General features: G+C 45.9%; 1 protein-coding gene across 1 annotated transcript in view; it reads right to left on the bottom strand.

Annotated features, from left to right (window-relative positions):
• The window catches only part of LOC123995982 (TBC1 domain family member 15-like), a 90886-nt gene that overhangs the window by 53669 nt on the left and 10938 nt on the right, over positions 1–26279 (bottom strand). Inside the window, exons 5-6 of the mRNA XM_046299632.1 lie at positions 22783–23008; positions 8072–8174 (exon numbers count right to left, since the gene is read on the bottom strand). Coding sequence (XP_046155588.1) covers positions 8072–8174; positions 22783–23008 — 329 coding nt within the window. The remainder of the gene's footprint in view (positions 1–8071; positions 8175–22782; positions 23009–26279) is intronic.

The raw sequence follows: 26279 nt of genomic DNA, 5'->3' as shown, positions 1-26279 counted from the left end.
AGGAGAGAGGGAGAAGAGAGGGAGAAGGAGAGAGGGGAGAGAGGGAGAAGAGAGAGAGGGAAGAAGAGAGGGAGAAGGAGAGAGGGAGAAGGAGAGAGGGAGAAGGAGAGAGGAGGAGAGATGGAGAAGGAGAGAGGAGAGAGAGGAGAGGGAGAAGGGAGAGAGGGAGAAGGAGAGAGGGAGAAGGAGAGAGGAGGAGAAGGAGAGGAGAGGGAGAAGGAGAGAGGGAGAGGAGAGAGGAGGAGAAGGAGAGGAGAGAGGAGGAGAAGGGGAGAGAGAGGGTGAAGGAGAGAGAAGGAGAGGAGAGAGATGACAGGGAAGATAGGGGTCATGAAGGAGGTCCTGGTTAGCGCTGTGGCACCAGACAGATGTAGTTTAGCTGCAGTCTCATTATAAACACTAAGATGACACAAGCTTATTTTAGTCATGCTATTTTCACCTTCATCACAGGTGTGAGATGTTACATTAGGAAGTGCCCACAGCCAGATGACTTACTGCACATTTTAACTTTAGATTTTCATCAAAAGCAACGGGCGAAAGCATCTCAAAAGCACAACAGCATTTGTCATCATCTCAGACGTCCAACCTAGTAGCCCCCCCCCCCCCCTCCCCTGGCCCCTCACTGCCTGGAACACTTTCAACTCTCCACAGACTGCGTACTCCTACACATTCAACTGTCCAGACTGCGTACTCTTACACTTTCAACTCTCCACAGACTGCGTACTCTTACACATTCAACTGTCCAGACTGCGTACTCTTACACATTCAACTGTCCAGACTGCGTACTCTTACACTTTCAACTGTCCAGACTGCGTACTCTTACACTTTCAACTCTCCACACTGCGTACTCTTACACTTTCAACTCTCCACAGACTGCGTACTCTTACACTTTCAACTCTCCAGACTGCGTACTCTTACAACTCTCCAGACACTTTCAACTGTCCAGACTGCGTACTCTTACACTTTCAACTCTCCAGACTGCGTACTCTTACACTGAAGAAGTAAAAGCCAACTCACATCACCAAGAAAACTAAATGCTTTTCAAGGACTCTTTTATTTTATTTTTACTTTCAAAAAACCCAGGAATCAAAGACAGAAAAGAGGCCAATCTATTTCTCCACGTTTCAACCGTCCTGAGACGCGGCTCATTCATCTTTCAATTGGATACTAGAGTCCACATTAGAAAACAATATTCCAGCAGCGTTAACCCCTTTGAGAACTGTCCACCCAATGTTATTAGCAAGTCACACTTTCAACTCCTCCACAATCCCTGCTCTACTAAATGGCTCCTGTAATACTTTCAACTGTCCAGAGGGAGGCACCCTGAACTTAATCAAATGAGTACAGACTCTCACTCAGACAGGCAGCCGAGTTAATGTCTATGAGATGTCGCTGCTATTCCAAAACACAGTCGGGAACTAAAACAAATGTATCAGCACAGTTAGGCCTGTTATCTGCCCACAATGCATTACCAGAGGCTGTTAAAAACGTGCCCCCTGGTTGGTTGGGAGGCAGCTGAGGCACGGCCCACGTTTAATTATAAAGGATAACACTGAGACCTGACGGAGGTTCTATTTCAACAGAATTTTTTTATTTTTTTATTACAAGAGTCAAAATGTCCAGAAGGCCAATAGATAAATGATACGCAATTAAAAGTCCAGAGGCGACCTAAAAAACAACTCCTCAACTATTCCCTCTGTCCACTGGCCATGTAGCCTGGTACTGATGGAGTACAGAGTTTATTACCCAGTTCTCCACTATTCAACATGTCCCCCCATCCTTTATTACCCAGTTCTCCCCTATTCAGAGCATGTACCCCCATCCTTTATTACCCAGTTCTCCCCTATTCAAGCATGTACCCCCCATCCTTATTACCCAGTTCACTCTATTCAGACATGTGCCCCCCCCCCATCCTTTATTACCCAGTTCTCCTACTATTCAGAGCATGTCCCCCCATCCTTTATTACCCAGTTCTCAACTCTATTCAGACTGCGTACCCCCCATCCTTTATTACCCACTATTCAAGCATGTCCCCCCATCCTTTATTACCCAGTTCTCCAATTCAGAGCATGTACCCCCCATCCTTTATTACCCAGTTCTCCTCTATTCAGAGCATGTACCCCCCATCCTTTATTACCCAGTTCTCTCTATTCAGAGCATGTACCCCCCATCCTTTTACCCAGTTCTCCTCTATTCAGAGCATGTACCCCCCATCCTTTATTACCCAGTTCTCAACTATTCAGACTGCATGTACCCCCCCCATCCTTTATTACCCACTATTCAGACTGTCCCCATCCTTTATTACCCAGTTCTCCTCAATTCAGACTGCATGTACCCCCCCCATCCTTTACAGTTCTCTCTATTCAGAGCATGTACCCCCCATCCTTTATTACCCAGTTCTCCTCATTCAGAGCATGTACCCCCCATCCTTTCAACAGTTCTCCATTCAGAGCATGTACCCCCCATCCTTTATTACCCAGTTCTCCTCTATCCAGAGCATGCCATCCTTTATTACAGTTCTCAACTCTATTCAGAGCATGTACCATCCTTTATTACCACTTTCAACATGTCCCACTGCTACTCTCCTCTATTCAGAGCATGTCCCCCCATCCTTTATTACCCAGTTCTCCTCTATTCAGAGCATGTACCCCCCATCCTTTCATTACCCAGTTCTCCTCTATTCAGAGCATGTACCCCCCATCCTTTATTACCCAGTTCTCCTCTATTCAGAGCATGTAAAACCCCCCATCCATTAAACCCAGTTCTCCTCTATTCAGAGCATGTACCCCCCATTTTATTACCCAGTTCTCCTCTATTCAGAGCATGTACCCCATCCTTTATTACCCAGTTCTCAAATTCAGAAAAGAGGCCCATCCTATTACCCAGTTCTCCTGACGTTGGTTACCCCAATCCTTTATTACCCAGTTCTCCTCTATTCAGAGCATGTACCCCCCATTTTTTTTACCCAGTTCTCCACTATTCAGAAAACATATTCCACCCCCCATCCGTTACCCAGTTCCCCTATTCAGAGCATGAGGCCACCCCATCCTTTATTACCCAGTTCTCCTCTATTCAGAGCATGTACTCCCCCACAACCCAGTTCTGCTCTACTAAATGGCTCCTTTATTACCCAGTTCTCCCCTATTCAGAGCATGTACCCCCCATCCTTTATTACCCAGTTCTCCTCTATTCAGAGCATGTTATCTGTCCCCCATCCTAATTATTACCCAGTTCTCCTCTATTCAGAGCATGTACCCCCCCATCCTTTATTACCCAGTTCTCCTCTATTCAGAGCATGTACCCCCCATCCAAAACCCAGTTCTCCTCTATTCAAGCATGTACCCCCCATCCTTTATTACCCAGTTCTGCCCTATTCAGAGCATGTACCCCCCATCCTTTATTACGTGCCCAGTTCTTCTATTGGGAGCATGAGGCACCCCCATCCTTTATTACCCAGTTCTCCCTATTCAGAGCATGTCCCCCCCCCCCCCAGGTCCTATTTCAAACAGTTCTCCTCTAAAAGAGCATGATCCTTTATTACAAGAGTCAAAATTCAGAGCAAGGACATCCTTTATTAAAGTTCTCCTCTATTCAGAGCAGTCCCCCCATCCTTTAAAACCCAGTTCTGCCCCTATTCAGAGCATGTCCACCCCATCCTTTATTACCCAGTTCTCCTCTATTCAGAGCATGTACCCCCCATCCTTTATTACCCAGTTCTCCTCTATTCAGAGCATGTACCCCCCCATCCTTTATTACCCAGTTCTCCTCTATTCAGAGCATGTACCCCCCCATCCATTATTACCCAGTTCTCCCCTATTCAGAGCATGTACCCCCCATCCTTTATTACCCAGTTCTCCCTATTCAGAGCATGTACCCCCCATCCTTTATTACCCAGTTCTCCTCTATTCAGAGCATGTACCCCCCATCCTTTATTACCCAGTTCTCCTCTATTCAGAGCATGTACCCCCCATCCTTTATTACCCAGTTCTCCTCTATTCAGAGCATGTACCCCCCATCCTTTATTACCCAGTTCTCCTCTATTCAGAGCATGTACCCCCCATCCTTTATTACCCAGTTCTCCTCTATTCAGAGCATGTACCCCCCATCCTTTATTACCCAGTTCTCCTCTATTCAGAGCATGTACCCCCCATCCTTTATTACCCAGTTCTCCTCTATTCAGAGCATGTACCCCCCATCCTTTATTACCCAGTTCTCCTCTATTCAGAGCATGTACCCCCCCCATCCTTTATTACCCAGTTCTCCTCTATTCAGAGCATGTACCCCCCATCCTTTATTACCCAGTTCTCCTCTATTCAGAGCATGTACCCCCCCATCCTTTATTACCCAGTTCTCCTCTATTCAGAGCATGTCCCCCCCCCATCCTTTATTACCCAGTTCTCCTCTATTCAGAGCCCCCCCATCCTTTATTACCCAGTTCTCCTCTATTCAGAGCATGTACCCCCCATCCTTTATTACCCAGTTCTCCTCTATTCAGAGCATGTCCCCCCCCCCCATCCTTTATTACCCAGTTCTCCTCTATTCAGAGCATGTACCCCCCATCCTTTATTACCCAGTTCTCCTCTATTCAGAGCATGTACCCCCCATCCTTTATTACCCAGTTCTCCTCTATTCAGAGCATGTACCCCCCATCCTTTATTACCCAGTTCTCCTCTATTCAGAGCATGTACCCCCCCATCCTTTATTACCCAGTTCTCCTCTATTCAGAGCATGTACCCCCCATCCTTTATTACCCAGTTCTCCTCTATTCAGAGCATGTACCCCCCTTCCTTTATTACCCAGTTCTGCTCTATTCAGAGCATGTACCCCCCATCCTTTATTACCCAGTTCTCCTCTATTCAGAGCATGTACCCCCCATCCTTTATTACCCAGTTCTCCTCTATTCAGAGCATGTACCCCCCATCCTTTATTACCCAGTTCTCCCTATTCAGAGCATGTACCCCCCATCCTTTATTACCCAGTTCTCCTCTATTCAGAGCATGTCCCCCCCATCCTTTATTACCCAGTTCTCCTCTATTCAGAGCATGTACCCCCCATCCTTTATTACCCAGTTCTCCTCTATTCAGAGCATGTTCCCCCCATCCTTTATTACCCAGTTCTCCTCTATTCAGAGCATGTACCCCCCATCCTTTATTACCCAGTTCTCCTCTATTCAGAGCATGTACCCCCCATCCTTTATTACCCAGTTCTCCCTATTCAGAGCATGTACCCCCCATCCTTTATTACCCAGTTCTCCTCTATTCAGAGCATGTACCCAGTTCTCCCTATTCAGAGCCCCATCCTTTATTACCCAGTTCTCCTCTATTCAGAGCATGTACCCCCCATCCTTTATTACCCAGTTCTGCTCTATTCAGAGCATGCCCCCCATCCTTTATTACCCAGTTCTCCTCTATTCAGAGCATGCACCCCCCATCCTTTATTACCCAGTTCTCCTCCATCCATCCTTTATTACCCAGTTCTCCCTATTCAGAGCATGTCCCCCCCCATCCTTTATTACCCAGTTCTCCTCTATTCAGAGCATGTACCCCCCCATCCTTTATTACCCAGTTCTCCTCTATTCAGAGCATGTACCCCCATCCTTTATTACCCAGTTCTCCTCTATTCAGAGCATGTACCCCCATCCTTTATTACCCAGTTCTCCTCTATTCAGAGCATGTACCCCCCATCCTTTATTACCCAGTTCTCCTCTATTCAGAGCATGTCCCCCCCCCATCCTTTATTACCCAGTTCTCCTCTATTCAGAGCATGTACCCCCCATCCTTTATTACCCAGTTCTCTCCTCTATTCAGAGCATGTACCCCCCATCCTTTATTACCCAGTTCTCCCTATTCAGAGCATGTACCCCCATCCTTTATTACCCAGTTCTCCCTATTCAGAGCATGTACCCCCCATCCTTTATTACCCAGTTCTCCCTATTCAGAGCATGTACCCCCATCCATTATTACCCAGTTCTCCTCTATTCAGAGCATGTACCCCCCATCCTTTATTACCCAGTTCTCCTCTATTCAGTGCATGTACCCCCCCCATCCTTTATTACCCAGTTCTAGTGCACTACTTTAGACCAGAGCCCTATTCCCTATTTAGTGCACTACTTTAGACCAGAGCCCTATTCCCTATATAGTGCACTACTTTAGACCAGGGCCCTATTCCCTATATAGTGCACTACTTTAGACCAGGGCCCTATTCCCTATCTAGTGCACTACTTTAGACCAGAGTCCTATTCCCTATATAGTGCACTACTCTAGACCAGGGCCCTATTCCCTATATAGTGCACTACTTTATACAAGAGCCCTATTCCCTATATAGTGCACTACTTTAGACCAGGGCCCTATTCCCTATATAGTGCACTACTTTAGACCAGGGCCCTATTCCCTATATAGTGCACTACTTTAGACCAGGGCCCTATTCCCTATATAGTGCACTACTTTAGACCAGGGCCCTATTCCCTATATAGTGCACTACTTTAGACCAGGGCCCTATTCCCTATATAGTGCACTACTTTAGACCAGGGCCCTATTCCCTATATAGTACACTACTATAGACCAGAGTCCTATTCCCTATATAGTGCACTACTTTAGACCAGGGCCCTATTCCCTATATAGTGCACTACTTTAGACCAGGGCCCTATTCCCTATATAGTGCACTACTTTAGACCAGAGCCCTATTCCCTATATAGTACACTACTTTAGACCAGAGCCCTATTCCCTATATAGTGCACTACTTTAGACCAGAGCCCTATTCCCTATATAGTGCACTACTTTAGACCAGAGCCCTATTCCCTATATAGTGCACTACTTTAGACCAGAGCCCTATTCCCTATATAGTGCACTACTTTAGACTATAAAGCGGATAGGGTACCATTTGGGACACATGTCATTTCTCCTACCCAGGCTTTCAGAGAGTCCTCATAAAACAAACCAACAAATATGCTGCTCTCATTAAGTCACTGCCCTGCTCAGAACAAACTCATTAAAATAACAGCAGAGTTGCTCTGTGAACCCTGAGACCGTACAGAGGCCGGCTGGGAGGAGGCCGTACAGAGGCCGGCTGGGAGGAGGCCGTACAGAGGGCGGCTGGGAGGAGGCCGTACAGAGGGCGGCTGGGAGGAGGCCGTACAGAGGCCGGCTGGGAGGAGGCCGTACAGAGGCCGGCTGGGAGGAGGCCGTACAGAGGCCGGCTGGGAGGAGGCCGTACAGAGGCCGGCTGGGAGGAGGCCGTACAGAGGCCGGCTGGGAGGAGGCCGTACAGAGGCCGGCTGGGAGGAGGCCGTACAGAGGCCGGCTGGGAGGAGGCCGTACAGAGGCCGGCTGGGAGGAGGCCGTACAGAGGCCGGCTGGGAGGAGGCCGTACAGAGGCCGGCTGGGAGGAGGCCGTACAGAGGCCGGCTGGGAGGAGGCCGTACAGAGGCCGGCTGGGAGGAGGCCGTACAGAGGCCGGCTGGGAGGAGGCCGTACAGAGGCCGACTGGCAGGTGTACACTAGGGTGTGAGGAGGCGGGTGTACACTAGGGTGTGAGGAGACGGGTGTACACTAGGGTGTACACTAGGGTGTGAGGGGACAGGTGTACACTAGGGTGTGAGGAGGCAGGTGTACACTAGGGTGTGAGGAGGCAGGTGTACACTAGAGTGTGAGGAGACAGGTGTACACTAGGGTGTGAGGAGGCAGGTGTACACTAGGGTGTGAGGAGGCAGGTGTACACTAGAGTGTGAGGAGGCAGGTGTACACTAGGGTGTGAGGAGGCAGGTGGACACAGGTGTGAGGAGGCAGGTGGACACTAGGGTGTGAGGAGGCAGGTGGACACTAGGGTGTGAGGAGGCAGGTGGACACTAGGGTGTGAGGGGGCAGGTGTACACTAGGGTGTGAGGGGGCAGGTGTACACTAGGGTGTGAGGGGGCGGGTGTACACTAGGGTGTGAGGGGACGGGTGTACACTAGGGTGTGAGGGGGCGGGTGTACACTAGGGTGTGAGGAGACGGGTGTACACTAGGGTGTGAGGAGGCAGGTGTACACTAGGGTGTGAGGAGGCAGGTGTACACTAGGGTGTGAGGGTTGTACCGTAATAAGACCGAAGGTGGCATCATCTAGCAGGTTCTCAAAGGACTGGGACAGAGCTCTGCTGTGGGGGCTGACCTGGAGGAGGGAGGCATCTGTGGTAGACCTAATAGGGAGTACAGAAAGAGAGAGAGAGAGAAAGAAAGAGAAATTAGAATAAGTGAGATTTGACAGAGAACAGAGGAGGAACGTTCAAGCCTCAGTGTCTGTGTCATGGACTGATCATGAAACGAGTCTGGAAGAGAAGCTCCAAGAGTCAGTGGTTTCAGGGCCGCAACTTTGGTTTTATATAGATAAACACTCCAAACAGCCAACCCGACCACTCGGAGGCGTCCGCACGGTCCTAAAGCCCACAGCTGCCATCTTTTTTTTTTGTATCACATTCCAATCATAAAATCCCACGGCCCCCAGTGAAAGTTGGGTCTCTGGTCTCAGGGAACAAGCTTGTCTGGAAGAGAAGCTCAGAGAGTCTCTGGTCTCAGGGAACAAGCTTGTCTGGAAGAGAAGCTCAGAGAGTCTCTGGTCTCAGGGAACAAGCTTGTCTGGAAGAGAAGCTCAGAGAGTCTCTGGTCTCAGGGAACAAGCTTGTCCAGTAGTGGACAACCAATATTGTGACAACCACTTAACAGTCCTTCACTAAGCTGTACTCAGATCCACCCTGTAGACTACTACAAGTCACAGGTCTTAACTGTGTGTTGTTAGTGTCTGGCTGATGTGTGGAGTAAACTACTTCTAGTGCTAACAGTCCCACAGCCAGTGGCGGTGTCCCAAATGGCACCCTATTCCCTTTATAGTCCACAGGGTTCTGGTCAAAAGTAGTGCACTATATATAGGGAATAGGGTTCTATAGGGCCTTGGTCTAAAGTAGTGCACTATATATAGGGAATAGGGTTCTATAGGGCTCTGGTCAAAAGTAGTGCACTAAATAGGAAACAGGCTGCCATTTGGGATGTGGGGGAAGAGTCTTTTCTATGGTTAAGATGATCCCCACTAGGACCTGTTCCTCCATGAATTATTGAAGAGATCTATTGATTTTTCATGGAAATTGAATAGGGACTAAAAATGTAACGCGTAAAAATAAACACCATGTCTGACAACGGTTGTTTCACATCGGGGAGTAGCACAGGAAACACCGTCTGCTGCAGGAGGAAACACCGTCTGCTGCAGGAGGAAACACTAACACACTTAGTTCATCAACTAACTACTGTATAGCGCCGCTACTGTATACAGCGCCTCCCCCCTGTATACAGCCTCTCCACAGTATACAGCCTCTCCACAGTATACAGCCTCTCCACAGTATACAGCCTCTACTGTATACAGCCTCTACTGTATACAGCCTCTACTGTATGTAGCCTCTCTACTGTATGTAGCCTCTCTACTGTATGTAGCCTCTCTACTGTATGTAGCCTCTCTACTGTATGTAGCCTCTCCACTGTATGTAGCCTCTCCTGTATATAGCCTCTCTCCTGTATATAGCCTCTCTCCTGTATATAGCCTCTCTCCTGTATATAGCCTCTCTACTGTATATAGCCTCTCTCCTGTATATAGCCTCTGTATACTGTATCCTGTATAGCCTCTCTCCTGTATATAGCCTCTCCTGTATATAGCCTCTCTCCTGTATATAGCCTCTCTCCTGTATATAGCCTCTACTGTATATAGCCTCTCCTGTATATAGCCTCTCCTGTATATAGCCTCTCCTGTATATAGCCTCTCCTGTATATAGCCTCTCCTGTATATAGCCTCTCCTGTATATAGCCTCTCCTGTATATAGCCTCTCTCCTGTATATAGCCTCTCTCCTGTATATAGCCTCTCTCCTGTATATAGCCTCTCTCCTGTATATAGCCTCTCTCCTGTATATAGCCTCTCTCCTCTCTCCTGTATATAGCCTCTCTCCTGTATATAGCCTCTCTCCTGTATATAGCCTCTCTCCTGTATATAGCCTCTCTCCTGTATATAGCCTCTCTCCCTCTCTCCTGTATATAGCCTCTCTCCTGTATATAGCCTCTCTCCTGTATATAGCCTCTCTCCTGTATATAGCCTCTCTCCTGTATATAGCCTCTCTCCTGTATATAGCCTCTCTCCTGTATATAGCCTCTCTCCTGTATATAGCCTCTCTCCTGTATATAGCCTCTCTCCTGTATATAGCCTCTCTCCTGTATATAGCCTCTCTACTGTATATAGCCTCTCTACTGTATATAGCCTCTCTCCTGTATATAGCCTCTCTCCTGTATATAGCCTCTCTCCTGTATATAGCCTCTCTCCTGTATATAGCCTCTCTCCTGTATATAGCCTCTCTACTGTATATAGCCTCTCTACTGTATATAGCCTCTCTCCTGTATATAGCCTGTCTAGCCCCTCCTGTATATAGCCTCTCTCCTGTATATAGCCTCTCTCCTGTATATAGCCTCTCTACTGTATATAGCCTCTCTACTGTATATAGCCTCTCTACTGTATATAGCCTCTCCTGTATATAGCCTCTACTGTATATAGCCTCTCTACTGTATATAGCCTCTCTACTGTATATAGTCTCTCTACTGTATATAGTCTCTCTACTGTATATAGCCTCTCTACTGTATATAGCCTCTCTACTGTATATAGCCCCTCTACTGTATATAGCCTCTCTACTGTATATAGCCTCTCTACTGTATATAGTCTCTCTACTGTTATTTTTCACTGTTGTTTATATTTCACCTAATAACTTTTTGCACAGTTGGTTAGAGACTGTAAGTAAGCATTTCAATGTAAGGTCTATCTATACCTGTTGTATTCGGCACACGTGACAAATAAACTTTGATTTGAAGAGGCCAGATCACAAGAATGCCCGTCTGTGTGCCCGTTTGTCTACCCCTTTCTGTAGCCGTTAGCAACGATGCGAATGAAAAATAAACAAATAAAAAACGCCATCTGGCAAAATGGCAGCATATTCCCTTTATAGTGCACTACTTCTAAAGGAGGTGCCCTGTATAGGGAATAAATAGGGTCACATTTGGGACAGTAGTGTGATGTAAAGTTAATTAGCCTGTTTGAATAGTCCTGCAGCCCCAGAAAACCAACACAGCAGTTGTTAAAGGCTTTGCAACTCATTAAAAACCTCTGCCAGCTGTAATATACTCTGTGATTGTAATATTCAGAGCTATTTCAAATAAACTCCACTGTGCTCAGTTTGGCTCATTTAAAAAACAGAGGAGAGAGTGAGGCTCCGTCCCAAAACGACACCCAGTTCCCTATAAAGTACTTTAGAAAGTAGTGCACTTCGTAGGGAATAAGGTGCCATTTCTAGGGGTATAACGGGTGGCCTATTCCCACTCCAGGCCAGGAGAGGAAATGAGGAAAGAGACAGGCGGGTCGAGGATGACAACGTGAAGAACAATAGGAGGGTCATTCTGTAAGTCCTCCAGACTCCTGGTGCCAATTCAGTGACATTGAAACATTCCGTATTGATATTTGGGGAAAAGGTGGATTACAAATGAAAGCTGATTGTGATGGGCTTTTATCTGTGGATGAGTATGCCTATACTAGGATGGAAGCAAATATAAGTCATAACTTCATAACAAATCATGCAAATAATGATGTACATTTAACAGGAATATGTTCATATTCTGACAAACGATTATGAAAAAAAAAATGTGTCATTAATTTACGAAAATCACTAATTAACAAGCTATCCGACTAGCTAACATTAGCTAGCTAGCTATACATTAAGCTTGCTATATGGAGTGTTGACATTTGAATTAATTGGCATTTGTGTTGTTTAAAGGCCCAGTGTGGTCCAAATTCAGTGTTTTATATCATAGTGTACAACAGTTGATGAAACTAACACTGTTAAAGAGTGAAAACATTTTATCCGTTTTATTTCCTGATAGTTTCTAGTTGAAAAAAAAGATAATATCCACAGGACCTTCTAATCAGCATCTAATAATCGGCTTTCCATTGTGACATCACAATGCAGTAAATTGGACCAATAACAAAAAGAGTTCCAAACCTCTCTGCCAATAAAAGCTAGTTTTCCCCTCCTTCCTTAGATCACTCCCAGACAGTCTTCGCAAAATTATTGCCTGAGAAATGTGTATTTTTGTCCATTTTAAATGGAAATTATAGTATGGTCCTCCAATAAACCAGCAAACCAAGCTGTCATCTTGTGAACCAGTGGATGTAAAGAATCGAGATAAAATATTTACTACAAATTGAATGAACAATGTTGTAAGCTTGCCTTGATGTTCATTAAAACACGTTTCAAAGGTCAAACACAAGTCATTGTTCTTTATTGTGGTCACATTGGAGATTAAAGATGTGTGTAGCGTAGCTGACGTATATATTGTAGTAACGTTAGAGAGATTGAAGATGTTTGTAACGTAGCTAACTATTTTCTAGCTTATTGTGTAGTTGATGATGAAGAGCTGTGTGGCCATCTGATTGGACCCCAAACCGTTTGGTATAAATAAATTCAGAACACTGGTTTTAATTGCTTCAACTGGTTAATCATTAATCCCCAAGAAATTGCAGAAAATTACAGAGTGAAGGAAATGCGACTGTCAAACTGCTATTATGAAATGAAAGTCCTTCAGTACAACTCTACATTGAACCACAGCCAGAGGACAGCTACATTACTACTCTACATTGAACCACAGCCAGAGGACAGCTACATTAGTACTCTACATTGAACCACAGCCAGAGGACAGCTACATTACTACTCTACATTGAACCAGAGGACAGCTACATTACTACTCTACATTGAACCACAGCTACATTACTACTGTACATTGAACCACAGCCAGAGGACAGCTACATTACTACTGTACATTGAACCACGGCCAGAGGATAGCTACATTACTACTCTACATTGAACCACAACTACATTACTACTCTACATTGAACCACAGCCAGAGGACAGATACATTACTACTCTACATTGAACCACAGCCACATTACTACTCTACATTGAACCACAGCTACATTACTACTCTACATTGAACCACAGCCACATTACTACTCTACATTGAACCACAGCCAGAGGACAGATACATTACTACTCTACATTGAACCACAACTACATTACTACTCTACATTGAACCACAACTACATTACTACTCTACATTGAACCACAGCTACATTACTACTCTACATTGAACCACAGCCACATTACTACTCTACATTGAACCACAGCCACATTACTACTCTACATTGAACCACAGCCAGAGGACAGATACATTACTACTCTACATTGAACCACAACTACATTACTACTCTACATTGAACCACAGCTACATTACTACTCTACATTGAACCACAGCTACATTACTACTCTACATTGAACCACAGCCAGGGGACAGCTACATTACTACTCTACATTGAACCACAGCCAGAAGACCGCTACATTACCACTCTACATTGAACCACAGAGGGTGGCTACATTACTACTCCATATTGAACCATAGCCAGAGGACAGCTACATTGAACCACAGCCAGAGGACAGCTACATTACTACTCCACATTGAACCACAGCCAGAGGACAGCTACATTACCACTCTACATTGAACCACAGAGGGTGGCTACATTACTACTCCATATTGAACCATAGCCAGAGGACAGCTACATCACCACTCTACATTAAACCACAACCAGAGGACATCTACATTACTACTCTACATTGAACCACAACCAGAGGACATCTACATTACTACTCTACATTGAACCACAACCAGAGGACATCTACATTACTACTCTACATTGAACCACAACCAGAGGACAGCTACATTGAACCACAGCCAGAGGACAGCTACATTACTACTCTACATTAAAACACAGCCAGAGGACAGCTACATTGAACCACAGCCAGAGGACAGCTACATTACTACTCTACATTTAACCACAGCCAGAGGACAGCTACATTACTACTCTACATTTAACCACAGCTACATTACTACACCACATTGAACCACAGCCAGAGGACAGATACATTACTACTCTACATTGAACCACAGCCAGGGGACAGCTACATAACTACTCTACATTGAACCACAGCTACATTACTACTCCACATTGAACCACAGCCAGAGGACAGCTACATTACTACTCTACATTGAACCACAGCCAGAGGACAGCTACATTACTACTCCACATTGAACCACAGCTACATTACTACTCCATATTGAACCATAGCCAGAGGACAGCTACATTACTACTCCATATTGAACCATAGCCAGAGGACAGCTACATTGAACCACAGCCAGAGGACAGCTACATTACTACTCTACATTGAACCACAGAGGGTGGCTACATTACTACTCCACATTGAACCATAGCCAGAGGACAGCTACATTGAACTACAGCCAGAGGACAGCTACATTACTACTCCACATTGAACCACAGCCAGAGGACAGCTACATTACCACTCTACATTGAACCACAGAGGGTGGCTACATTACTACTCTACATTAAAACACAGCCAGAGGACAGCTACATTGAACCACAGCCAGAGGACAGCTACATTACTACTCTACATTGAACCACAGCCAGAGGACAGCTACATTACTACTCTACATTGAACCACAGCTACATTACTACTCCACATTGAACCACAGCCAGAGGACAGCTACATTACTACTCTACATTGAACCACAGCTACATTACTACTCTACATTGAACCATAGCCAGAGGACAGCTACATTACTACTCCACATTAAACCACAGCCAGAGGACAGCTACATTACCACCTCATTATTGTTTTGCGGTTCCCATGTGTTTCTCATATGGTAAGTACGTGTTGTTGCATGAGAAATACATCATAAGGAAGGCTATTACTGCCGTCAGTACTGTCATGGTGAAAAAACACGAGGCTCGTCTTCAGTGAACTGCGAGGTGAGCAATCCTTTGGCGGCTTCCGCTGTGCATGAGTGATGTCCCACTCCATAGGGATATTTATCTCTCTCTACGACTAAATGCTCCGCCTGAGGGACACTCCCACACCGAGGGACACTCGAAAACTAGGGGAGGGCTAAGAGGGGTTATTAGAATTGACAGTCTCTCTCTCGCGCCCCCCCCCTCCTCACAATTGGTCCTAAGAGACCAGTAGACTGTTAGCCTGACACAGCAGACGGAAGGTAAGAGAAGGCCACACCAACACAATGAAGCCAGCCACACACAGAACACAACTCACCACCAACGCAGCATTAGCATAGAAATGGTGTAGAAACACAACACGGTAAAACCCTCCGATCCATTGGAGGGAAGAGAAGCCTTTAATAACCAATCACAGCACGGCAGCATCTAGAGAAGAAAAAAAATGGATAAACTGCAATAGCAGCTCCCCGCACGCAAATAAATCCCATAGCCTTTGTCCCAAATGGCACCCGATCCCATATATAGAGCACTAACTCCTACCAGAGACCCTTCTATACAAGGGATAGTGTGGGGTTTGGGACACAGGAACAGTGTGACAGCGGTTATTATCGTCCCAAATGGCACCCGATCCCATATATAGAGCACTAACTCCTACCAGAGCCCCTCTATACAGGGGATAGTGTGGGGTTTGGGACACAGGAACAGTGTGACAGCGGTTATTATCGTCCCAAATGGCACCCGATCCCATATATAGAGCACTAACTCCTACCAGAGACCCTTCTATACAGGGGATAGTGTGGGGTTTGGGACACAGACACGGTGTGACAGCGGTTATTATCGTCCCAAATGGCACCCGATCCCATATATAGAGCACTAACTCCTACCAGAGACCCTTCTATACAGGGGATAGTGTGGGGTTTGGGACACAGACACGGTGTGACAGCGGGTATTATTACTACCAGAGCCCCTCTATACAGGGGATAGTGTGGTGTTTGGGACACAGGCACGGTGTGACAGCGGGTATTATTACTACCAGAGAGGGGAAACCGTTGCTAAAGGCCACTGAGAAACTGTAACAAAACACCTGATAGATGAACAGACAGTTATGTGATTCTGTTGGACACATAAAGGGCTGAGACTGGGCTGTCTCTCAAATGGTACCCTATTCCCTGTTTACTACACTACATTAGACCAGAGCCCTATTCCCTGTTTACTACACTACACTACATTAGACCAGAGCCCTATTCCCCGTTTACTACACTACATTAGACCAGAGCCCTATTCCCTGTTTACTACATTAGACCACAGCCCTATTCCCTGTTTACTACACTACATTAGACCACAGCCCTATTCCCTGTTTACTACACTACATTAGACCAGAGCCCTATTCCCTGTTTACTACACTACATTAGACCAGAGCCCTGTTCCCTGTTTACTACACTACATTAGACCAGAGCCCTATTCCCTGTTTACTACATTAGACCAGAGCCCTATTCCCTGTCACAGTAGATGGTGAAACAAACGGGACCACACCCCTTTCTACTCCTTATGGGGAAGTAATCAATGTGTCGGGAAATCATGAAACAAACAACTGAACACAAAACCAAAACAGACAAACCCTGTAGTGTCCTTTCAGAGATGTCAGGTACTGTAGTCTGTTAAAAGCTCTACCCCTGAGTCAACACAGTCCTGGTTACTGTACCAAACAGACAAACCCTGTAGTGTCCTTTCAGAGATGTCAGGTACTGTAGTCTGTTAAAAGCTCTACCCCTGAGTCAACACAGTCCTGGTTACTGTACCAAACAGACAAACCCTGTAGTGTCCTTTCAGAGATGTCAGGTCCTGTAGTCTGTTAAAACCTCTACCCCTGAGTCAACACAGTCCTGGTTACTGTACCAAACAGACAAACCCTGTAGTGTCCTTTCAGAGATGTCAGGTCCTGTAGTCTGTTAAAACCTCTACCCCTGAGTCAACACAGTCCTGGTTACTGTACCAAACAGACAAACCCTGTAGTGTCCTTTCAGAGATGTCAGGTCCTGTAGTCTGTTAAAACCTCTACCCGAGTCAACACAGTCCTGGTTACTGTACCAAACAGACAAACCCTGTAGTGTCCTTTCAGAGATGTCAGGTCCTGTAGTCTGTTAAAACCTCTACCCCTGAGTCAACACAGTCCTGGTTACTGTACCAAACAGTGTAGACTGAGCGCTGGCCAATAAGACACGTTCACATCAATATTGTGATGTGATACAGTCACGCCTTCATAAAACATAATACGTTGTCAACAACATCAGCAGTAACACCAGTTGATGAGATCGTCAATAATAATCATGTGAATTAAATGAGGCTACCGGTACTCATAAGGGACATACAGTGCATTTGGAAAGTATTCCGACCCCTTGATTACTCTCTCTCCACATTCTGTTACATTAAAGCCTTATTCTAAAATGGATTAAAGAAACCAAAAAGACTCACTAATCTACACACACAACCCCATAATGACAAAGAAAAAAGTTGTTTTTTTTATGTTTGCAAATGCCTTAAAATGTAATAAACGGAAATGCCTTATTTACATTGGTATTCAGACCCTTTGCTATGAGACTCGAAATTGAGCTCGGATTAATCCTGTTTCCATTGATCATCCTTGAGATGTTTTTACAACTTGATTGGAGTCCACCTGTGGTGAATTCAATTGATTGGACATTTGGAAAGGCACACACCTGTCTATATAAGGTCCCACAGTTGACAGTGCATGTCAGAGCAAAAACCAAGCCATGAAGTGGGAGGAATTGTCCTTAGAGCTCGAGACAGGATTGTGTCGAGGCACAGATCTGGGGAAGGGTACCAAAACATTTCTGCAGGATTGAAGATTCCCAATAATTTTTTAACCACCAACACTCTTGGGAGAACCTTCCAGAAGGACAACCATCTCTGCAGCACTCCACCAATCAGGCCAGACGGAATCCATTCCACAGTAAAAGGCACAAGACTTGGAGTTTGCCAAAAGACACCTAAAGGACTCTCCAACAAGATTCTCTGGTCTGAGGAAACCGAGATTGAACTCCTTGGCCTGAATGCCAAGCGTCACGTCTGGAGGAAACCTGGCATCATCCCTACGGTGAAGCATAGTGGTGGTAGCAACATGCTGTGGGGCTGTTTTTCAGTGGCAGTGACTGGGAGACTAGTCCGGATCGAGAGAAAGATAAACGGAGCAAAGTACAGAGAGATCCTTGATGAAAACCTGCTCCAGAGCACTGAGGACCTCAGACTGGGACGAAGGTTCACCTTCCAACAGGACAACGACCCTAAGCACGCAGCCAAGACAACACAGGAGTGGCTTCGGGACAAGTCTCTGAATGTCCTTTAGTGGCCCTGCCAGAGCCCAGACTTGAACCCGATTGAACATCTCTGGAGAAACCTGAAAATATCTCTGCAGCGACACTTCCCATCCAACCTGACAGAACTTGAGAGGATCTGCAGAGAAGAATCGGAGAAACTCCCCAAATACAGTTGGGCCAATCTTGTAGCGTCATGCCCAAGAAGAGTCAAGGCTGTAATCACTGACAAAAAGTGCTTCAACAAAGTACTGTGTAAAGGGTCTGAAAACTTACGTAAATTATATTTTGAATTTTTAATACATTTGAAAAAATAAATCTAAAAAAAACTTACTGCTTTGTCATTTTGGGGCATTGTGATGTCATTATGGGGCATTGTGATGTCATTATGGGGCATTGTGATGTCATTATGGGGCATTGTGATGTCATTACGGGGCATTGTGATGTCATTACGGGGCATTGTGATGTCATTATGGGGCATTGTGTGTAGATTGATGAGGGAGAGAAAATAAAAAGTGAATCCATATTAGAATAAGGCTGTAACGTAACAAAATGTGGAAAAAGTCAAAGGGTCTGAATGCTCCATACGTATACTATCAGAATAGTTCCTGTATATAGCCATGTTATTACCTGGTACTTCCTGTATATAGCCATGTTATTACCTGGTACTTCCTGTATATAGCCATGTTATCTTTACTCACTGTGTACTTTTACCTCGTGTCAGTCTACATTTATGTTTAACTCTGCGTTGTTGGTAAAGGGCCCCGTCAGGAAGCATTTCACTGTTCGTCTACACCTGTTGTTTGCGAAGCATGTGACAAATGACATTTGATGTGATTAAATACTACTGATGTGATTAAATACTACTGATGTGATTAAATACTACTGATGTGATGAAGTACTACTGATGTGATGAAGTACTACTGATGCTTTTCAACACTGGTTGAACGGCCATTTTTACCCTGTAGGCACCTGCAACGTACAACAAGTAGGATAAATTACACTGTAGGCACCTGCAACTTACAACAAGTAGGATAAATTACACTGTAGGCACCTGCAACTTACAACAAGTAGGACATATTAAACTGTAGGCACCTGCAACTTACTACAAGTAGGATAAATTACACTGTAGGCACCTGCAACTTACTACAAGTAGGATAAATTACACTGTAGGCACCTGCAACTTACAACAAGTAGGACATATTAAACTGTAGGCACCTGCAACTTACTACAAGTAGGATAAATTACACTGTAGGCACCTGCAACTTACTACAAGTAGGATGAATTACACTGTGGGCACCTGCAACAAGTTGGATAAATGACCCTGTAGGCACCTGCAACAAGTAGGATAAATTACCCTGTAGGCACCTGAAACTTACAACAAGTAGGACATATTAAACTGTAGGCACCTGAAACTTACAACAAGTAGGATAAATTACACTGTAGGCACCTGGAACTTACTACAAGTAGGATGAATTACACTTTAGGCACCTGCAACTTACTACAAGTAGGATGAATTACACTTGCAGAGAATTACTTGCCTCCAACCAAAGTAATTAGAATTTTGAATAATTTGGTCCAGAACATTTTTTAGTTGGAAGTGAAAAATCCAATTGTGCGCCGCCCTGTGGGACTCTCAAATCACAACCGGATGTTATACAACCTGGATTTCGAACCAGGGAATGTAGTGACGCCTCTTGCACTGAGATGCAGTACCTTAGACCGCTGCGTCGTTCGGGAGCCCCAAATTTCAGTTTAGGTCACATTTTTTGGGGGTCCTGTGCCAGTTGTAAATCAAACAAATAAATGTGTGAACACCATTCGATTGGTGTATTTTGACATATGTTAGAAGAAATAGTGAATTGTGTAGTGATATTAATATATTTGACTGCAACTGAATGGACTGACTTCCATAGAACCTGAAGCCCTCTAGTGGTGAATTTAGGAATTACACCAACACCCACTTAATTTACCATCAAACGCAACAGTTTAACCTCTCTTTCTGGCCATTATATCTGCTAACAAAGGTGCAGAGAGGAACCCACAGGGGGGATAGCAGCAGAGAGGAACCCACAGGGGGGATAGGAGGAACCCACAGGGGGGATAGGAGGAACCCCCGGGGGGGATAGGAGGAACCTCCGGGGGGGATAGGAGGAACCCCCGGGGGGGATAGGAGGAACCCCCGGGGGGGATAGGAGGATAGGGAGGAACCCAGGGGGGATAGGGAGGAACCCCAGGGGGGGGATAGGGAGGAACCCACAGGGGAGATAGGAGGAACCCACAGGGGAGATAGGAGGAACCCACAGGGGAGATAGGAGGAACCCACAGGGGAGATAGGAGGAACCCACAGGGGAGATAGGAGGAACCCACAGGGGAGATAGGAGGAACCCACAGGGGAGATAGGAGGAACCCACAGGGGAGATAGGAGGAACCCACAGGGGAGATAGGAGGAACCCACAGGGGGATAGGAGGAACCCACAGTGGGGAGATAGGAGGAACCCACAGGGGATAGGAGGAACCCCAGGGGGATAGGAGGAACCCCCAGGGGGGATAGGAGGAACCCCCAGGGGGGATAGGAGGAACCCCCAGGGGGGATAGGAGCAGAGAGTTGTATCTTTCTCTCTACATTGCTGGAAAAGGGAAGCCTTAAAGTAAGCATTTCAAAGCTCGTCTAAACCTGCCTGTTGTTTACGAAAGCAGGTGACAAATAAAAATGCATTCATTTTATTTATGTTTTAAACTGAACCTGGCAGAGTGGAAGCAGAACAGAAACCACTTTCAGGATGTGTACCAAAACGGCACCCTATTCCCTATATAGTGCACTACTTTCTACCGGGGCACATAGGACTCTGGTCAAAAGTAGAGCACTATATAGGGAATGGGGTGCCATTTGGGACACGGCGTCAGACTTAATGCCTCTTCACATGCGGCCACAGAACTAACCAGACCACCTGGTGTGTGGGCACCGGGTCACTGTTTTTTATTTATTTTTTACAGCAGAATAGGCTACATTTGGCTGAGGGGGGGGGGGGGGGGGGGGGGTCATACTTTCCTGAAAGCAATCGTCTCCAGCAATGGGAAAGACTTGACTTTCAATTCTAGAGCGCAGTGTGTTCTGGAGTGTGTCTGTCCGGGGCGTGATTGCTCTGCTCGGTCCACTAGTGACTGTCTGTTTAACCTGTAATTGTGTTCACCGTGGGACTGGGCTTGGGCCTTGGCTGACATAGGATAGTGGTCCTTTGAGGAACACAAAGATCACCACATACCCAGTGTTACCAGAGGCAATACATACAACACTATTCCCTGGCTGTTCCATTGCTAAAGTTTTTTTTTTTTTTTTTACTATTTTTGAACATGTGAATTAAGTTGTATTAGACTCGCCCAGCCCCCTCCCTCGCCCAGCCCCCACTCCCCCGCCCCTCGCCCAGCCCCCTCGCCCAGCCCCCGCGCCCAGCCCCCGCTCCTCGCCCAGCCCCCGCTCCCTCGCCCTGCTCTACGTATTCTGTCAGCAGCATGTATATGTACTGTCTGGTCCATGTACTGTCAGCAGCATGTATATGTACTGTCTGGTCTACGTACTGTCAGCAGCATGTATATGTACTGTCTGGTCTATGTACTGTCAGCAGCATGTATATATACTGTCTGGTCTACGTACTGTCAGCAGCATGTATATGTACTGTCTGGTCTATGTACTGTCAGCAGCATGTATATGTACTGTCTGGTCTACGTACTGTCAGCAGCATGTATATGTACTGTCTGGTCTACGTACTGTCTGGTCTACATATGTACTGTCTGGTCTACGTACTGTCTGGTCTACATATGTACTGTCTGGTCTACATACTCTGTCAGCAGCATGTATATGTACTGTCTGGTCTACATATGTACTGTCTGGTCTACATATGTACTGTCTGGTCTACATATGTACTGTCTGGTCTACATATGTACTGTCTGGTCTACATATGTACTGTCTGGTCTACGTATTCTGTCAGCAGCATGTATATGTAATGTCTGGTCTACGTACTGTCAGCAGCATGTATATGTACTGTCTGGTCTACATATGTACTGTCTGGTCTACATATGTACTGTCTGGTCTACATATGTACTGTCTGGTCTACATATGTACTGTCTGGTCTACATATGTACTGTCTGGTCTACATATGTACTGTCTGGTCTACATATGTACTGTCTGGTCTACGTACTGTCAGCAGCATGTATATATACTGTCTGGTCTATGTACTGTCAGCAGCATGTATATGTACTGTCTGGTCTACGTACTGTCAGCAGCATGTATATGTACTGTCTGGTCTACGTCCTGTCTGGTCTACGTACTGTCAGCAGCATGTATATATACTGTCTGGTCTACGTCCTGTCTGGTCTACGTACTGTCAGCAGCATGTATATGTACTGTCTGGTCTACGTATTCTGTCAGCAGCATGTATATGTACTGTCTGGTCTACGTACTCTGTCAGCAGCATGTATATGTACTGTCTGGTCTACGTACTCTGTCAGCAGCATGTATATGTACTGTCTGGTCTACGTACTCTGTCAGCAGCATGTACTTCCTGAGACAGTCCAGGAAGACGTCACTACCCCCCTGGTGAAAGTGTAGGGCAGGCAGCTCAACCCCCATGTTGTGGTCTCTGAGGGTGAACACCAAGTAGGACCAGCCCTCCTCCTTCACCCTGACCGAGGCCAGGTCACTGAGACGGAAGAACAGCCGGGAAACCTTACTCTTCTCTGGGATGGGAGCGGGTTGAGGAGGAGCACCTGGAGAGAGAGGGAGAGGGGTTTAGAGACAAGATATGCACAGAAACACACAATGAGGTGAGGGAGGTGGAGCGGGTTGAGGAGGAGCACCTGGAGAGAGAGGGAGAGGGGTTTAGAGACAAGATATGCACAGAAACACACAATGAGGTGAGGGAGGTGGAGCGGGTTGAGGAGGAGCACCTGGAGAGAGAGGGGGGTTTAGAGACAGGATATACACAGAAACACACAATGAGGTGAGGGAGGTGGAGAGGGGGGTTTAGAGACAGGATATACACAGAAACACACAATGAGGTGAGGGAGGTGGAGGGGGGGGTTAGATACAGGATATACACAGAAACACACAATGAGGTGAAGGAGGTGGGGGGGGTTTAGATACAGGATATACACAGAAACACACAATGAGGTGAGGGAGGTGGAGGGGGGGGTTTAGATACAGGATATACACAGAAACACACAATGAGGTGAGGGAGGTGGAGAGGGGGTTTAGATACAGGATATACACAGAAACACACAATGAGGTGAGGGAGGTGGAGAGGGGGGTTTAGAGACAGGATATACACAGAAACACACAATGAGGTGAGGGAGGTGGAGAGGGGGGTTTAGAGACAGGATATACACAGAAACACACAATGAGGTGAGGGAGAAGGAGATGGAGGGGGATAGAGAGAGGGGGTTTAGAGACAGGATATACACATGTCCTCACACAATGAGGTGAGGGAGGTGGATGGGGGTTTAGATACAGGATATACACAGAAACACACAATGAGGTGAGGGAGGTGGAGGGGGGTTTAGATACAGGATATACACAGAAACACACAATGAGGTGAGGGAGGTGGATGGGGGGAGTTTAGATACAGGATATACACAGAAACACACAATGAGGTGAGGGAGGTGGAGAGGGAGGGGGTTTAGATACAGGATATACACAGAAACACACAATGAGGTGAGGGAGGTGGAGGGGGGGTTTAGATACAGGATATACACAGAAACACACAATGAGGTGAGGGAGGTGGAGGGGGGTTTAGATACAGGATATACACAGAAACACACAATGAGGTGAGGGAGATGGAGAGGGGGGGGTTAGAGACAGGATATACACAGAAACACACAATGAGGTGAGGGAGGTGGGAGGTGGAGAGGGGGGTTTAGAGACAGGATATACACAGAAACACACAATGAGGTGAGGGAGATGGAGAGGGGGGGTTAGAGACAGGATATACACAGAAACACACAATGAGGTGAGGGAGGTGGAGATGGAGGGGGTGGGAGAGGGGGGGTTGGAGACAGGATATACACAGAAACACACAATGAGGTGACGGTGGTGGATGGGGGGAGAGATGGAGAGAGGGGGGTTTAGATACACAACACTACACATTTACTCACACACAGATTAGAGTATGTGTGTGTATTCTCGCTAGGGGTTTTCCTAATGTAGAGAGACAAGCAGCACAACGCGCATGCCACACTTCATCTATAGTTGAATAGATCCATGTGTAATGCTTTTTAATTTGACTCGCTTGACATTTAAATGTCTGCAGAGCAGGAAGTAGCAGGAGGCCTGATTAATCCCCCAAGGGCCTGCTGGAGAAGATTGATCGTACTGTGGGAAAAGTGAAGCAATTAGTCTCCTCTCCTCCAACCAACTTAATCATGGTCGCTCTGCTAAAGCAGCTTCCGGACGTAAAGAGGAGAGGTGTTTTGGAATTCCAGCCTGAGAGGAGGAAGAGAGAGAAATATACTGTATATATGAGAGAGACCAGCCAGAGAGGAGGGAGAGAGAGAGAAATATACTGTATATATGAGAGAGACCAGCCAGAGAGGAGAGAGAGAGAGAAATATACTGTATATATGAGAGAGACCAGCCAGAGAGGAGAGAGAGAGAGAAATATACTGTATATATGAGAGAGACCAGCCTGAGAGGAGGAAGAGAGAGAGACAAATATACTGTATATATGAGAGAGACCAGCCAGAGGAGAGAGAGAAATATACTGTATATATGAGAGAGACCAGCCAGAGAGGAGAGAGAGAGAGAAATATACTGTATATATGAGAGAGACCAGCCAGAGAGGAGAGAGAGAGAGAAATATACTGTATATATGAGAGAGACCAGCCAGAGAGGAGGGAGAGAGAGAAATATACTGTATATATGAGAGAGACCAGCCAGAGAGGAGGAAGAGAGAGAGAGAAATATACTGTATATATGAGAGAGACCAGCCAGAGGAGAGAGAGAAATATACTGTATATATGAGAGACCAGCCAGAGAGGAGAGAGAGAGAGAAATATACTGTATATATGAGAGAGACCAGCCAGAGAGAAATATACTGTATATATGAGAGAGACCAGCCAGAGAGGAGGGAGAGAGAGAGAGAGAAATATACTGTATATATGAGAGAGACCAGCCAGAGAGGAGAGAGAGAGAGAAATATACTGTATATATGAGAGAGACCAGCCAGAGAGGAGAGAGAGAGAGAAATATACTGTATATATGAGAGAGACCAGCCAGAGAGGAGGGAGAGAGAGAAATATACTGTATATATGAGAGACCAGCCAGAGAGGAGGGAGAGAGAGAAATATACTGTATATATATATATATATATATATGAGAGAGACCAGCCAGAGAGGAGAGAGAGAGAGAGAGAAATATACTGTATATATGAGAGAGACCAGCCAGAGAGGAGGGAGAGAGAGAAATATACTGTATATATGAGAGAGACCAGACAGAGAGGAGAGAGAGAGAGAAATATACTGTATATATGAGAGAGACCAGCCAGAGAGGAGAGCGAGAGAAATATACTGTATATATGAGAGACCAGCCAGAGAGGAGAGAGAGAGAGAAATATACTGTATATATGAGAGAGACCAGCCAGAGAGAAATATACTGTATATATGAGAGAGACCAGCCAGAGAGGAGAGAGAGAGAAATATACTGTATATATGAGAGAGACCAGCCAGAGAGGAGAGAGAGAGAGAGAAATATACTGTATATATATATATATATATATATGAGAGAGACCAGCCAGAGAGGAGAGAGAGAGAGAAATATACTGTATATATATATATATATATATATATGAGAGAGACCAGCCAGAGAGGATAGAGAGAGAGAGAAATATACTGTATATATGAGAGAGACCAGCCAGAGAGGAGAGAGAGAGAGAAATATACTGTATATATGAGAGAGACCAGCCAGAGAGGAGAGAGAGAGAGAGAAATATACTGTATACATGAGAGAGACCAGCCAGAGAGGGAGAGAGAGAGAAATATACTGTAT

Source organism: Oncorhynchus gorbuscha, linkage group LG14, assembly GCF_021184085.1.
Source record: "Oncorhynchus gorbuscha isolate QuinsamMale2020 ecotype Even-year linkage group LG14, OgorEven_v1.0, whole genome shotgun sequence".
Lineage (NCBI taxonomy): Eukaryota > Metazoa > Chordata > Actinopteri > Salmoniformes > Salmonidae > Oncorhynchus > Oncorhynchus gorbuscha.
Note: the sequence above shows the minus strand (reverse complement) of the source record. Positions and strands in the feature narration are given on the sequence as shown.